This window comes from Crotalus tigris, unplaced genomic scaffold, assembly GCF_016545835.1.
Source record: "Crotalus tigris isolate CLP2741 ecotype Arizona unplaced genomic scaffold, ASM1654583v1 scf7180000020728.642097, whole genome shotgun sequence".
NCBI lineage: Eukaryota > Metazoa > Chordata > Lepidosauria > Squamata > Viperidae > Crotalus > Crotalus tigris.
Genome location: NW_024098154.1, coordinates 324,416 through 336,798, shown reverse-complemented (window position 1 = coordinate 336,798; position 12,383 = coordinate 324,416). Strand labels below are relative to the sequence as shown.

Sequence of the window (12,383 nt, the reverse complement as noted above, 5' to 3'; positions counted from 1 at the left end):
TTTCAAAGAACTAACCCCCCCCCCCAGGATTGCATGCCATCCTGGAAGTCCCATGTGAGTTAGCAGAGCCAGGTCTTCACATCTTCCAAACAGGTCAGGAGAGTTGGGGTCCACTTCACCTCTGGTGGGAGAATGTTCCAGAGGACAGGGGCAATGGCAGAGAAGGCTCTCTTTCTGAACTTCACCAGTCAAAATTCTTCAACTGACTGAGTCCATAACCCACCTTCCCTGCCTGACTGCTGGATGCATTAATTTGATGGCATCAAGGTTAAGTATGCATGCTTGATAATCATTAAAGTTTCATTTCTGGCCCAGCATGATAACATGAACAGAATCGGTAAATATCGGTACATCGGAACGGAAATTATAGTTTGTTCCTAGTTTTCCGATTACAAACGCAGGTCAACCCAAGCGCGACATGGTTTCTTTGCAATTACTTGGTTTATGTGGTTTGTTTTAGCTATCCAAGGCTCTAAATCTAAACAATTCACAGAAGTGTAAGGTAAAAAGGACAGCAATCAAGATTTGATCGGAAAAGTTATGATCATTTTGCCACAGCCACGTGGGAAAAAAAAGTTAAAAGGAGGTGGGGAGCAGAAGTCAAAATGTTTTGCCAAGTTAATAAGTCTCATTTGCTCAATCTGTGGTGCTGCCTGTCAGCACTTTTGACTTCCATCAAATGTTTACGTATATCAAGTATATGAAAGAATGAAGAAGCTTATTTCAATCAATATATACAAACTTATGGAAGGAATGGTTTTATACTTCAAAGGGACTTTCATGAGCAAAGCAAGTGGTATAACATCTATTTTATAATGTGATAAAATAACTGTATAATTGTAAATGGTGCTTTAAAATAAGTATTGTCTCTATTTCAATTGTCACTTATTTTCTCTTCCAAGAAGGGGATTTTTTCTATGTTTCTTCAAAGTTTTACATTTTTTAACCATGGTTTGTCTGTAAATTTAGAAAATCAGATTTTGATTTGATTTGTGGTCGAGAGAGAGAGAGAGACAGACAGACATAAACTAAAAGCCATTTTCTGAAATATTTTTTTAACTGAATGAAAATGAAAACCAAATTCATAGGATATTATTTTCCACAATAAAACGTGGTTAAAAACGTGAGGCAATTAGAATCAGTAAAATACGTACAGTATAAATGTTATCTCCTTAATGTAAAATGTTATGAAAAGGAGTATAGCTGGCTGCAAAACAATAAATAAATAGATTAAATCTATTTCAGAATCCCCTTAAAAGCTGTTTAAGAAAAATAATTGAAGCTGAAGATTTGGGAAGAACTGTTCATTGAAATGTTTTATGGCACCATGATTCCATGCACCTATTCATAAAATATGCATCAACAAAGTCAGTATGTAATTTTTGGCTTCTATCTATAAATATATAGCTTTTGGAAAGAAAACCATTTCTTCACTGGGCTTGATTAATATGGTAAAAGGAAAAACATTCAGCAAGATGTTACGAGTGAAATAAAGCCAACATTGGAAATACCAGACATGTTCATAACATTCAGATAATTTGTGAAATCTTGTAGACCACAGAATCTTCATACGTGCAAGGATGCTTTATAATTCTTCCTCCCTGTCCTTAATTTCTTGAGCATTATTACTGTTTAACCTGACTCCAGTCTGATTATGATACTAAGTGAACTTCGATGCCCTTTTTTTGTTTCCAGATAATTGGTGTACCATCCCCTTCATCCTTGTTTAAGCACATTGTTCCGATGATGCGCTCTGAAAGCATGGAAATTACAGAATCCCTTGTGCTGGGCCTTGGCAGAACTAGCCCAGGAGCTTTTAGGTAAATAAATGCTTTAAAAGTATCTGTTCTTGCTGCTGACCCGGAAGCGAATAAAGCACAACATTCCCATCTTTCTGTAAAACTAATGTTGTTTTTCCTAGTGCCAAATAATATGCAAATAAACAAAATAATAAAGTGAGTGGGAAAAACTCCATAATCGAAAGAACTTTCTAGTAGCTGAGCCAAATCGCTTGGCAACACAACCTATCTCCTTTTGACCCCGTTAAGTCATATGATATTTCTTGTTCAAGAATTACACATTGTGGGAGTTTCTTCTCACATTGATAAGAAATATTGGCAATTATAAAAAACGGCCAGCATATTTTTAGTTACCCACTTTTATAAGAGAGATACGTTTCCAATCCCTTTCATCATAAAAATGGAGAAAACGGGTTTTTTTTTTCTTTCTGGAATTCCTGTATGGTAATCTTAACCTTCCTTCTAGTGAATATTACTAGGCATAGCGCTGGGAAAACTGAGAAGAAGGAAGTCAAACATTTGTCCTCTAGGGCGGGGGTCCCCAAACCCCGGTGCGTGGATCGCTATTGGGCTGCAGCCAGCAACAAACAAGCAAAGCCCTATCCGCAGGATGTAGGCAGCACACAAAACCACACTCCGGTCTGCGGAAAAACCTCTCGCCACGGAACCGATTCCTGGTGCCCAAAAGATTGGGAATCTCTGCTCTAGGGGACAAACTCTGCTTGTGGCCCCAAATCTAGAGTAGGAAGCATCTAGTTTCCTTCATAAAGGAAGTGTGTCCAATTTCTACCCCTTAATGCAGCGGTTCTCAACCTATGGGTCGCGACCCCATTTGGGGTCGAACGACCATTTTACAGGGGTCGCTAAACAATGCGATCCGCCATTTTTCCTCAGGGGGCGGCGCCGCACATGTGCGCCGCGCATGGGGCGGCGCGGCCGTGTGACGGGTCGCCGTCACACAAAGGTTGAGAACCACTGCCTTAATGGGTTGCTCCAGGCTTTGTGTGATATATCAAGGACTGCACGCCAAACTAGATGGAGCAAGGATGTATCTTGAGGGGTATTGAAGTGGCACAGCAGTTAGAGTGCAGTACTGCAGGCCACTTTAGCTGACTGTGTTCAGCAGATCAGCGGTTCAAATCTCACTGGCTCAAGGTTGACTCAGCCTTCCATCCTTCCGGGGGAGGTAAAATGAGGACCCAGATTTTTGGGGGGCAATGTAAAATATATATATATATATATATATATATATATATATATATATATATATATATATACACACACACACACACACACACACACACACACACACACAGCTTACTGGTGTATACCGCTTAGTGCTTGCACTTAAAGCGGTATATAAGTTTCATAAATAAATAAATAAATAAACAAATAATTGAGGAAGTGGGTCTTAAGGGTCTGGAAAACTAAAGGTAAGCAATGTGCATCACAAAATCCCACCACTTTACCAGGGGATGGCCGCACCCATTCTACCGAAACGCTGGAATCTTAGTATTTAAAGTTATTATTTAAATATTCTTCTGCTATGTACTTCTTATGAGAAACATACACTTTGGTGGAACATTGAATATGTTCAATTGTTTATTGGCAGGGATTATAATGCCTGTTATATATTATTAGTAAATTCCACAACTGTACTTAACATTTTACATTTCTATAGTTATCGTTCGTGAATGTGTGTGTTTGTGTAATGTATGAGGTTGATATCTAAATATGCGTGTAATATTTAGAGATACAATTATTTATGCGTGTAATATTTAGAAATACAGTTATTAAACTATTGCCAAACTGATTTTTAATTATTACACAGGGAATTAATAGAAGAGTTGCATCCTATAATTAAAGAAGCACTTGAAAGAAGGCCAGAGGTAATCACGACTTTAAAAACTGTTTTGAGTATCCAGTAATTTCTGCATTTCTAATTTAATTATTAAATAAAAAGCCGTAACATTTGTGGCACATGAAGATTTTACACAGTGGCCTTTTAGGTATTTGTAAAGTCCCTGGTTAGGAAACAGGACATTTAGCAAGCATCAGGAGCTGGGTGACTTTCTTTGGGGATTGCAAGCTAAGCAGGATTGTGCCTAATCAGCACAGGTAGTCTTTGACTTACAACAGTCCATTTTGCGACCGTTCAAAGTCACAACGGCACGGGAAAAAGTGAGTTATGACCATTTCTCACATTAATGACCATTGAAGCCTCCTCATTGATCATGTGATCGAAATTCAGATGTGTTGGCCGCTGGTTCATACTTACGACAGTGGCAGCGTCCCAGGATCACGTGATCACCTGTTGCAATTTTTTGACAAGCCAAGTCAATGGGGAAGCCAGACTCACATACCACCAGGTTACTAACTTAACAGCTGCAGTGATTCACTTAACAACTGTGGCAAGGGAGGTCGTAAAATGGGGCAAAACCCACGTAACAAACATCTCACCTAACAACGGAAATTTTGGATTCAGTTGTGGTCGTAAGTCGAGGGCTACTGGGTACTTTGGTGGAAGACCTGCAGGAATACCAAGCCTAGGTTTGGAAGCTGAAAAAAAAAAAACCTCCAGGAAGACAGCCCTAGCAAATCAATGTTAGCATAATTGCCAAGGAAATAGCATGGATATGCCCTTGGAAACAACAGGAGAGCAGCTTTATGTCAAAGTCAGTGACAGCCTATAGGACTGGAGTGTCCAAGAAAAAGATAAAGGAGGCCTCAATTTTATTGACCCAGACTCAGCTGTGATTTAGTAGGTTTTAGTTTATCGCAGAAGGCTGGTGGGGTTGCCCAATGTTGATTCCCACATTTTTGTTTCAATTTTCTGCCTTAACTATTCTCAGAATTACATGATGTGGAGTTTGCACATTTTGTGATTTGGAAGTTTCCAGTAGAGCTTTTTCTTTTTTTTTACTCTTTATGAGCCACACATAAACCCAACATATTTTGATCTGTTGTGAGAATTAATGTTGATGTATACGTGGTTGAATTTTCACACATTTATGTTGTCCAATAAAAGAATTGCACAGTACTTGTTTATATGGTAAGATTCAATGCATTGCCCTAAAACGGGGGTCCTCAACCTTGGCAATTTTAAGACGTGGATTTCAACTCCCAGAATTCCTCAGCCAGCAAAAGTGGCTGAGGAATTCTGGAGGTTGAAGTCCACAAGTCTTAAAGTTGCCAAGGTTGAGGACCCCTGCCCTAAAAGAAGTCTTTTTCTGCCTCCAGTTAAATTGCATAGGATTTATATTTCCTTTACTGTCCATTTTGCTAATGTGTTTAAAATAAGGCCTTTATCTTGGTAGAGGTTACGTACATTAAAGCAGTGGTTCTCAACCTGTGGGTCGGGACCCCATTTGGGGTCGAACGACCATTTCACGGGGATCACCAAACAACGCAGTCCGCCATTTTTTCCCCCTTTTCCTTAGCTGAGCTACTCCCTTTTATTCTATTGGCTTTTGAAAGCCAATAGAATAGACTCTTTTGAATAGAGTCTAATTCTATTGGCTTTCAAAAGCCAATAGGAATTGTCCAGGCTGTCTCTGCCCTGCTGAGCCCGCCAAAAGTCCCATTCTGCAAACGGTGCTGCACCAGTTGAGTAGTTCTCGACTTACGACCGGTTGGGGGTCGCGGCATTAAAAAGGTTGAGAACCACTGCATTAAAGTAATAATAGTCTGCAATCACGTATAAATATATGCAAGTCTAATATTGTTCTACTGGTAAAGGAGAATATTTGTAGCTGAGAGATGAAGAGCGATCCTTGGTGCTTTCCGAGCATGATTGTTTTCTTGCAGACATTTCATTACTCAACCAGGTAACATCATCACTAACTATGATGTTACCTAGTTTGGGTAATGAAACGAGTGCAAGAAAGCAACCAAGCTCAGAAAGCACCAAAGACCCTTAATATTGTTCTGGCAGGAAATAACACGTTTATGATTTAGCTTTTGAAATTCCCATTTTGGCAAAAATACCAGATTCGTGCAATAATTATCCATTTTCCAAAACAAAGCATCATATTGTTTATCTGTGCAAACAGATGGAAGTTAAAGGTCCAAACTGGCGTGTTATGATGTCAAATATCAATATAGTTTTACCATGCTGTTCTCTTTTAACTTCTTCAACAGAATATGAAACGACGCAGGCGGCGAGATATATTACGTGTGCAACTTGTACGAATATTTGAACTGTTGGCAGATGCTGGTGTCATTAGTCACAGGTAAACAATCAATTTTTATTCAGCTATACATCAGCAAAAACAGGTAAGTACAGTAGTGGCCAAAATTGTGGAAACCTTTTGGGAAAAGTGTACTTTTGAGCTTTGATGGCTAATAACACCACTTTTTTGGGGGGGGAGTAGTACCATAAAATTATATATCAATGGAAAGATAATTTAATCAAGAATGTAATGCAACAAAGTTTGTTCAATTATCTGTACTGTATTCTATGAAAAGTGATAGCCAAATAACCAGAAAAAGGTACCACAACTTGCTTAGGTTGATCTCAGGTAGCTTTCCTTCATCCGATTGTAGCCAATGAGCGTGAGTGTTTAGAGAGCCAATCAGGTGTCATCTTGTTTTGGCAATGAGCCAATCAGATCACAGTAGGATTCAGTGATTGATCTCATGTATTGAAGCTGAGAAGACATTTGTCAGTGTGTTATGTGATCGCTATCAAGTTGGTTGGGGTTTTTTGTGTTCTTTCATTTAGTGAGCTTGTAAAACGTAATAAAATTAAAGTCATGGTGCAAAGAGTTGACTGGTCGTCCAGAAAGCGATGTAAAATAGTATTATTAAGTGAATAAAGCTACAGTTATAAAAAAATTAGACGAAAAATTGGTGGAAACTTAACCAAAGGTGGCATTTCTACTGTATACCTTTCCCAAAAAGTTTCCACAATTTTGGCCACTACTCTATATTATCTTAAGAGTGGTCTGCGGAAAACTACCTTAAATACTGTGCTGATATGCTGAAGAGGATCATAGGACATTATTATATCTCACCTTTCTTTCATGTACTTAAGGCAATATGCAAAATATTCCTCCTCCTTTGTTTTTTCCCTACAAATCTCCCCAATGATATAGGTAAGACTGAGACAAACTGACTGGCCCTGTGTCACCCAACAAGCTAAGGGTGATTTCCCTGATGTTAGTCCAATTAATTACAATGACTTTTATCCACTCGCACATCCTCTATATTAGAATTATATCAGCATTATAGAGCACTAATTATGAAGTAGTTCCTCTGATTCAGTGTTTCTTAACTGTGGCCACTTGAAGAAGTATAGCTAATTCTGTGAATTGAAGTCCACTGATCTTAAAAGTCCTCAAGGTTGAGAAAAATGGATTAATTCAGTTAGCATTGCTACAGTGGCTCATATCAGAAACATTACAGAGACATGTAGAGCCTGTTTACACTAATGTGTCTTTCATCAAAATTCCTCTCTACCTATTGCTGCTGTAAGTTCCTACAGCAATTGCCCGCCTCCCATAGGCATTTATATTTCAGGAGCTGCTTGTGGATGTGATGCTCATCAGCTCTTATTGGTGATGGTCCATTGCCCCTTTGTGCAATGCCCAACATCTTTATTGCACTTTATTTTATAAGAAGTGAAGATGGAGCTTCCCGCTGTAAATAAACCCCCAAAAGCAACTACTATAAATAAGCCCGAGAAGCAACTTGGCTTCCATACACATCCCTAATTTCCATCCAGGAAGGCCATCTAAGGAAATATTTCATCCAGTGAGTTCAATTCCTCTCTGTTCTCCAGCAGTTAGATCTTATGTCAAATCTGTTGGCATTTTGAGTAATGGGGCCCTTTTCTCACGAGTAGTATTAAAAAGAGAGGGAGATAAATGAACACCCAAAATATTTCTCCTATTTAGAAAATTCTTAACATGTTAGGGACAATAATTGTTAATTTATTGGTTAATAATTATTTTGTGTTTTATTTTGGTTGAGTTTAACAAAGGCAGAATGTAGTTGTGGATTTTGGACATTTCTTCCCCCGCAGGCAAAAAGAATTATAATACAATTATCTTTTATTTATTTTATTTTATTTTTAAAATTTATAAACCGCCCCGCTCCCGTAGGACTCTGGGCAGCTAACAATGAAAACACCATAAAAACATGACAAAACAAACAGTACAATAACAGTCATCCAGGGGTCAGATTTTATAAACCCCAGGCCTGCCGGAAAAGCCAGGTCTTAAGCAGCTTACGGAAAACCAACAGGGTGGGGGCAGTCCTAATCTCCAGGGGGGAGCTGGTTCCAAAATGTGGGCGCCATCACAGAGAAAGCCCTCCTCCGCGGCCCCGCCAAATGGCACTGCTTGGCCGATGGGACCTGAAGGAGGCCCAGCCTGTGGGATCTAACCGGCCGAAGGGAACTATGAGGTAGTTGGCGGTCTTCACCAAAGAGGTCCATATATTAAAGCATGTTTGGACATATTTTCATAGTACTAAGGGCAGGATACAGTATCCAGTTTTAACTATAGGATAAGCATGTCCAAAATGTTCAAATTCAGACAGATAGTTTCAGTTGTACTGGAAGTGGCTCAGACTTGAAACAGACCTGCTTGGAGATGTTGTTAGCCAGAAATACTTTTGGCATATAGTTGGAACAATAGCAAACACTTCTACAAAAACAGCTATTTATAGGTGAAAATGGGCCATTGAAACTTGAAAATGAAACTGAAAAAAATGTGCACAGTTTTATTATGAAATTACTGCTACTCTACTGTATTCAGGATTCTACCATTTTCATATATTTGACAATGTTAACATTTTTCTTCTCAAATCTGCCTATAGTTTGTAGTAATTTGGTGATTTTTTTTTTTACAAGTCTACATTCAAATGCTTGTGCTTTTCTTTATAGTGCAAGTGGCGGCCTCGATAATGAAACACATTCCCTAAACAACACTTTACTGGAATACGTGGATCTTACCAGACAATTGCTGGAAGCAGAAAATGAAAAGGACTCTGACACACTGAAAGATATCCGTTGCCATTTTAGTGCCTTAGTGGCAAATATTATTCAGAACGTTCCAGGTATTTGCAACATTTCTCCCTCCCCCCCCCAATTTTTTGGTTGGTATTTCGAGTTCAACATATCTCATGTGGGAATGTGTTATTTCTTGTAACTTGAAAACTGCTGATGAATTACGGGTCTGAATTAAAACCTCTTAATTCCAGTCATCTCTCTCTTCCCTAAGAAGGGGATACCTGGCTCAATAGTAGTAACTGTGAGAGGGATCTTGGAGTCCTAGTGGACAATCACTTAAATAGGAGCCAGCCGTGTGCTGCAGCTGCCAAAAAGGCCAATACAGTGCTGGGCTGCATTAACAGGGATAGAATCAAGATCACGTGAAGTGTTAATACCACTTTACGATGCCTTGGTAAGGCCACACTTGGAATGCTGCATCCAGTTTTGGTCACCACGATGTAAAAAAGATGTTGAGACTCTAGAAAGAGTACAGAGAAGAGCAACAAAGATGATTAGGGGGACTGGAGGCTAAAACATATAAGGAACAGTTGCTGGAATTGAGTATGTCTAGTTTAATGAAGAGAAGGACCAGGGAGGACATGATAGCTGTGTTCCAATATCTCAGGGGCTGCCCCAAAGAAGAGGGAGTGAAGCTATTCTCCAAAGACCTGAAGGCAGAACAAGAAGCAACGGATGGAAACTGATCAAGGAGAGAAGCAACTTAGAACTAAGGAAAAACTTCCTGACAGTTAGAACAATTAACCAGTGGAACAACCTGCCTCCAAAAGTGTTGAATGCTCCAACACTGGAAGTTTTTAAGAAGAGACTGGACAGCCATTTGTCCGAAATGGTATAGGGTTTCCTGTCTGAGCAGGGGCCTGGACTAGATGACCTCCAAAGTCCCATCCAACTTGATGATGATGAAGATGATGATGGAGGCAACAACAAACCAATTCTGAAAAATTTCTTGCCAAGAAAACTGCAGGGACCTGTCCACACACACGTGCACATACACGCATGTGCACATCCAAATCCTGTTTAACATTTTATAGACTGAACAGCTAATAAGTTGTCATTCCATGTGTTCTATAATTTATATAAACAAATCTGTGTATCAGTGAGATATTCCACAAGCAGCGTCTCCAGTCTGAAATAGACAGATCCCATGCTTGGTGGAGGGATTCCCCCCCCCCCAACCAGTTTTTTTTTAGGGGATGGAGTCCTCTTCTCAGTTGTGCTAATAGATCTTGCATACTTGACCTGTTGATCTGGATGCTCAGTTTTAATATCTTGCACCAACAGTTCCCTTTCATCTACGAGGGTCACAAAGGTTGATCTGATTACAGATCAAAGTAATATTACATGGGAAGGGAGGGGGATACGACTTTTATTGCACTTGCATGAACTTTTCCGAAGAAAATCTCAACATTTGTTGTGTTCATTTTTAAACAATAAGTCGGAATATTGTCTCTTTTGGTATTTTAACTTCGTTTCATTGTTACAAAATGTTTCCTCTGTTATTTTTCCACTGTTGTGCAGTGCATCAGAGAAGGAGCGTTTTTCCACAACAGAGCCTCCGTCACAGTCTGTTTATGTTGTTTAGTCACTGGGCGGGACCTTTCAGCATCATGTTTACTCCTTTGGACAGATACAGTGATAGAAACATGCAGATAAATAGGCATCAGTACTGTGCATTAAAGGTAATAAGCTATCACATGCTTAGCCTTTCTTGTAGAATTTTGTTATATCCTTACCTATGATTATACAAGTTGTCTGCAATGATCGTAACCATTCTGTGATGGTTGCCAAATAATTGGACAGTAATTGCACAAAACTAGAATCCTTTACTGCTGCAGATAATTATGATCCTTGATAAATAGTATAAATGCATGCAATGCAAAAGAATGTTCAGTTTTCTTCGTTCTTGGGGAATGAAATAATAAATAACTTACAAATATATTTTTGTATAAATATGATATATAAATATAATGTACGAGGGCAATTCGGAAATAAACCTCTGTTTGGTTATCAATGACAGACACTCGCAGACACAGAACTTTTATTACGCACATTAGAAAACTACAACATTATGTTACTTTTTGACATCATCGCAAGTTTCAAATTCCTTAGTAGTTGCTTGGCGCTGAAACTGGGCTGTGTGTGTGTGTGTGTGTGTGTGTGTGTGTGTGTGTGTGTGATCAAAACCATCCCAACAGAACTGCTTCAAAAGTTCTTGGATGCGTCTAGCGGTGTGCAGGCGAGCATTATCGTGAACCAACACCACACTGGAAGTCAGCTTGCCACGACACTTGTTATGGATGGCTCGTCTTGAGTTTTGGGGACATTTCACAGTAGACTTCTGAACTGATGGTTGAACCATGCTCCATGAACTTTATTAGCAGTACCGCTTTGACATCTTCACATTTGGCGGGATTTTCTACAGCACCATTTCCGGTGTGGTGTTGGTTCACGATAATGCTCGCCCGCACACTGATAGACGCACCCAAGAACTATTAAAGCAGTTCCGTTGGGATGGTTTTGATCCCCCCCCCTTATAGCTCAGATTTGGCGCCGAGCGATTACTACTAAGGAATTTAAAATCTTGTACGATGTTATGACAAGTGCCTCAGTTTGAATGGTGATTATGTCAAAAAGTAATGTAACGTTGCAGTTTTCTAATGTGCATAATAAAAGTTCTGTATCTGCGAGTGTGTGTCATTGATAACAAACGGATCCAAATTACCCTCGTACAACTATGTTTTTTTATAAATATGATATATATGTAGGTCTTTGGTTATTCGGGTTTTCTCCTGTGTCAAATTGGAAGTGTCTTGGCGACGTTTCGACGAAGTCTATTCGTCATCTTCAGGCTGGTGTTTTCGGCTTTGTGCTCCTAGAAGCACAAAGCTGAAAACACCAGCCTGAAGATGACGAATGAGACTTCGTCGAAACGTCGCCAAGACACTTCCAATTTGACATGGGAGAAAACCCGAATAACCAAAGACCTACATACAAACACCCGCAAAAACCTCAGAAAACACATATATAGACTTTTAAAAAAGATTTAAATAGAAAAACAGTCCAGTTTGTCTGATATTTTCATCCATTTTTTTAAGGCAATGTCTGCAGTGCTTTGTTGCGGTCCAGTTGCGGATAATGTAGGACTTTCACCGGATGGCTATCTATACAAATGGCTAGATAATATTTTGGATTCTCAGGATAAGAAGGTATTGTGTAAAATACTGATAACTTAAAATCTCTGTTTGAAGTTAGATAATCAGGAGGTTAAATGTCGAGAAACTGAGAGAAAGATAGCTCTCTATACACTAAAAAATAAATTAAAATCAGGACATCTAATCCTAATAGAATGAGAGATCTGTCTCTTTGGTTTGGATTTTTTTTTAAAAAAAATATAATTATTGAGTTCAGGAAAGACATAAATTATTTAGCCTATTTCAAGGGTAGATCAGCTTTTTTGGCCTACAAGCTGCTGTCACATTGGTGACCTGATGTTCAGACAGGATAAAACCCACATTTCGATATTTATTTATTAATTTTTTTCCATCTCGCCCCAAGGCGACTGGACG

General features: G+C 39.1%; 1 protein-coding gene across 11 annotated transcripts in view; it reads left to right on the top strand.

The window, feature by feature from the left end:
* The window catches only part of FRYL (FRY like transcription coactivator), a 187,793-nt gene that overhangs the window by 105,407 nt on the left and 70,003 nt on the right, over positions 1-12,383 (top strand). For all 11 annotated transcript variants that reach the window (XM_039368293.1, XM_039368291.1, XM_039368288.1 and 8 more), the window contains 6 exons: positions 1,696-1,820; positions 3,631-3,688; positions 5,940-6,031; positions 8,689-8,861; positions 10,336-10,496; positions 11,913-12,023. In XM_039368293.1, the coding sequence (XP_039224227.1) occupies positions 1,696-1,820; positions 3,631-3,688; positions 5,940-6,031; positions 8,689-8,861; positions 10,336-10,496; positions 11,913-12,023 (720 nt within the window). The remainder of the gene's footprint in view (positions 1-1,695; positions 1,821-3,630; positions 3,689-5,939; positions 6,032-8,688; positions 8,862-10,335; positions 10,497-11,912; positions 12,024-12,383) is intronic.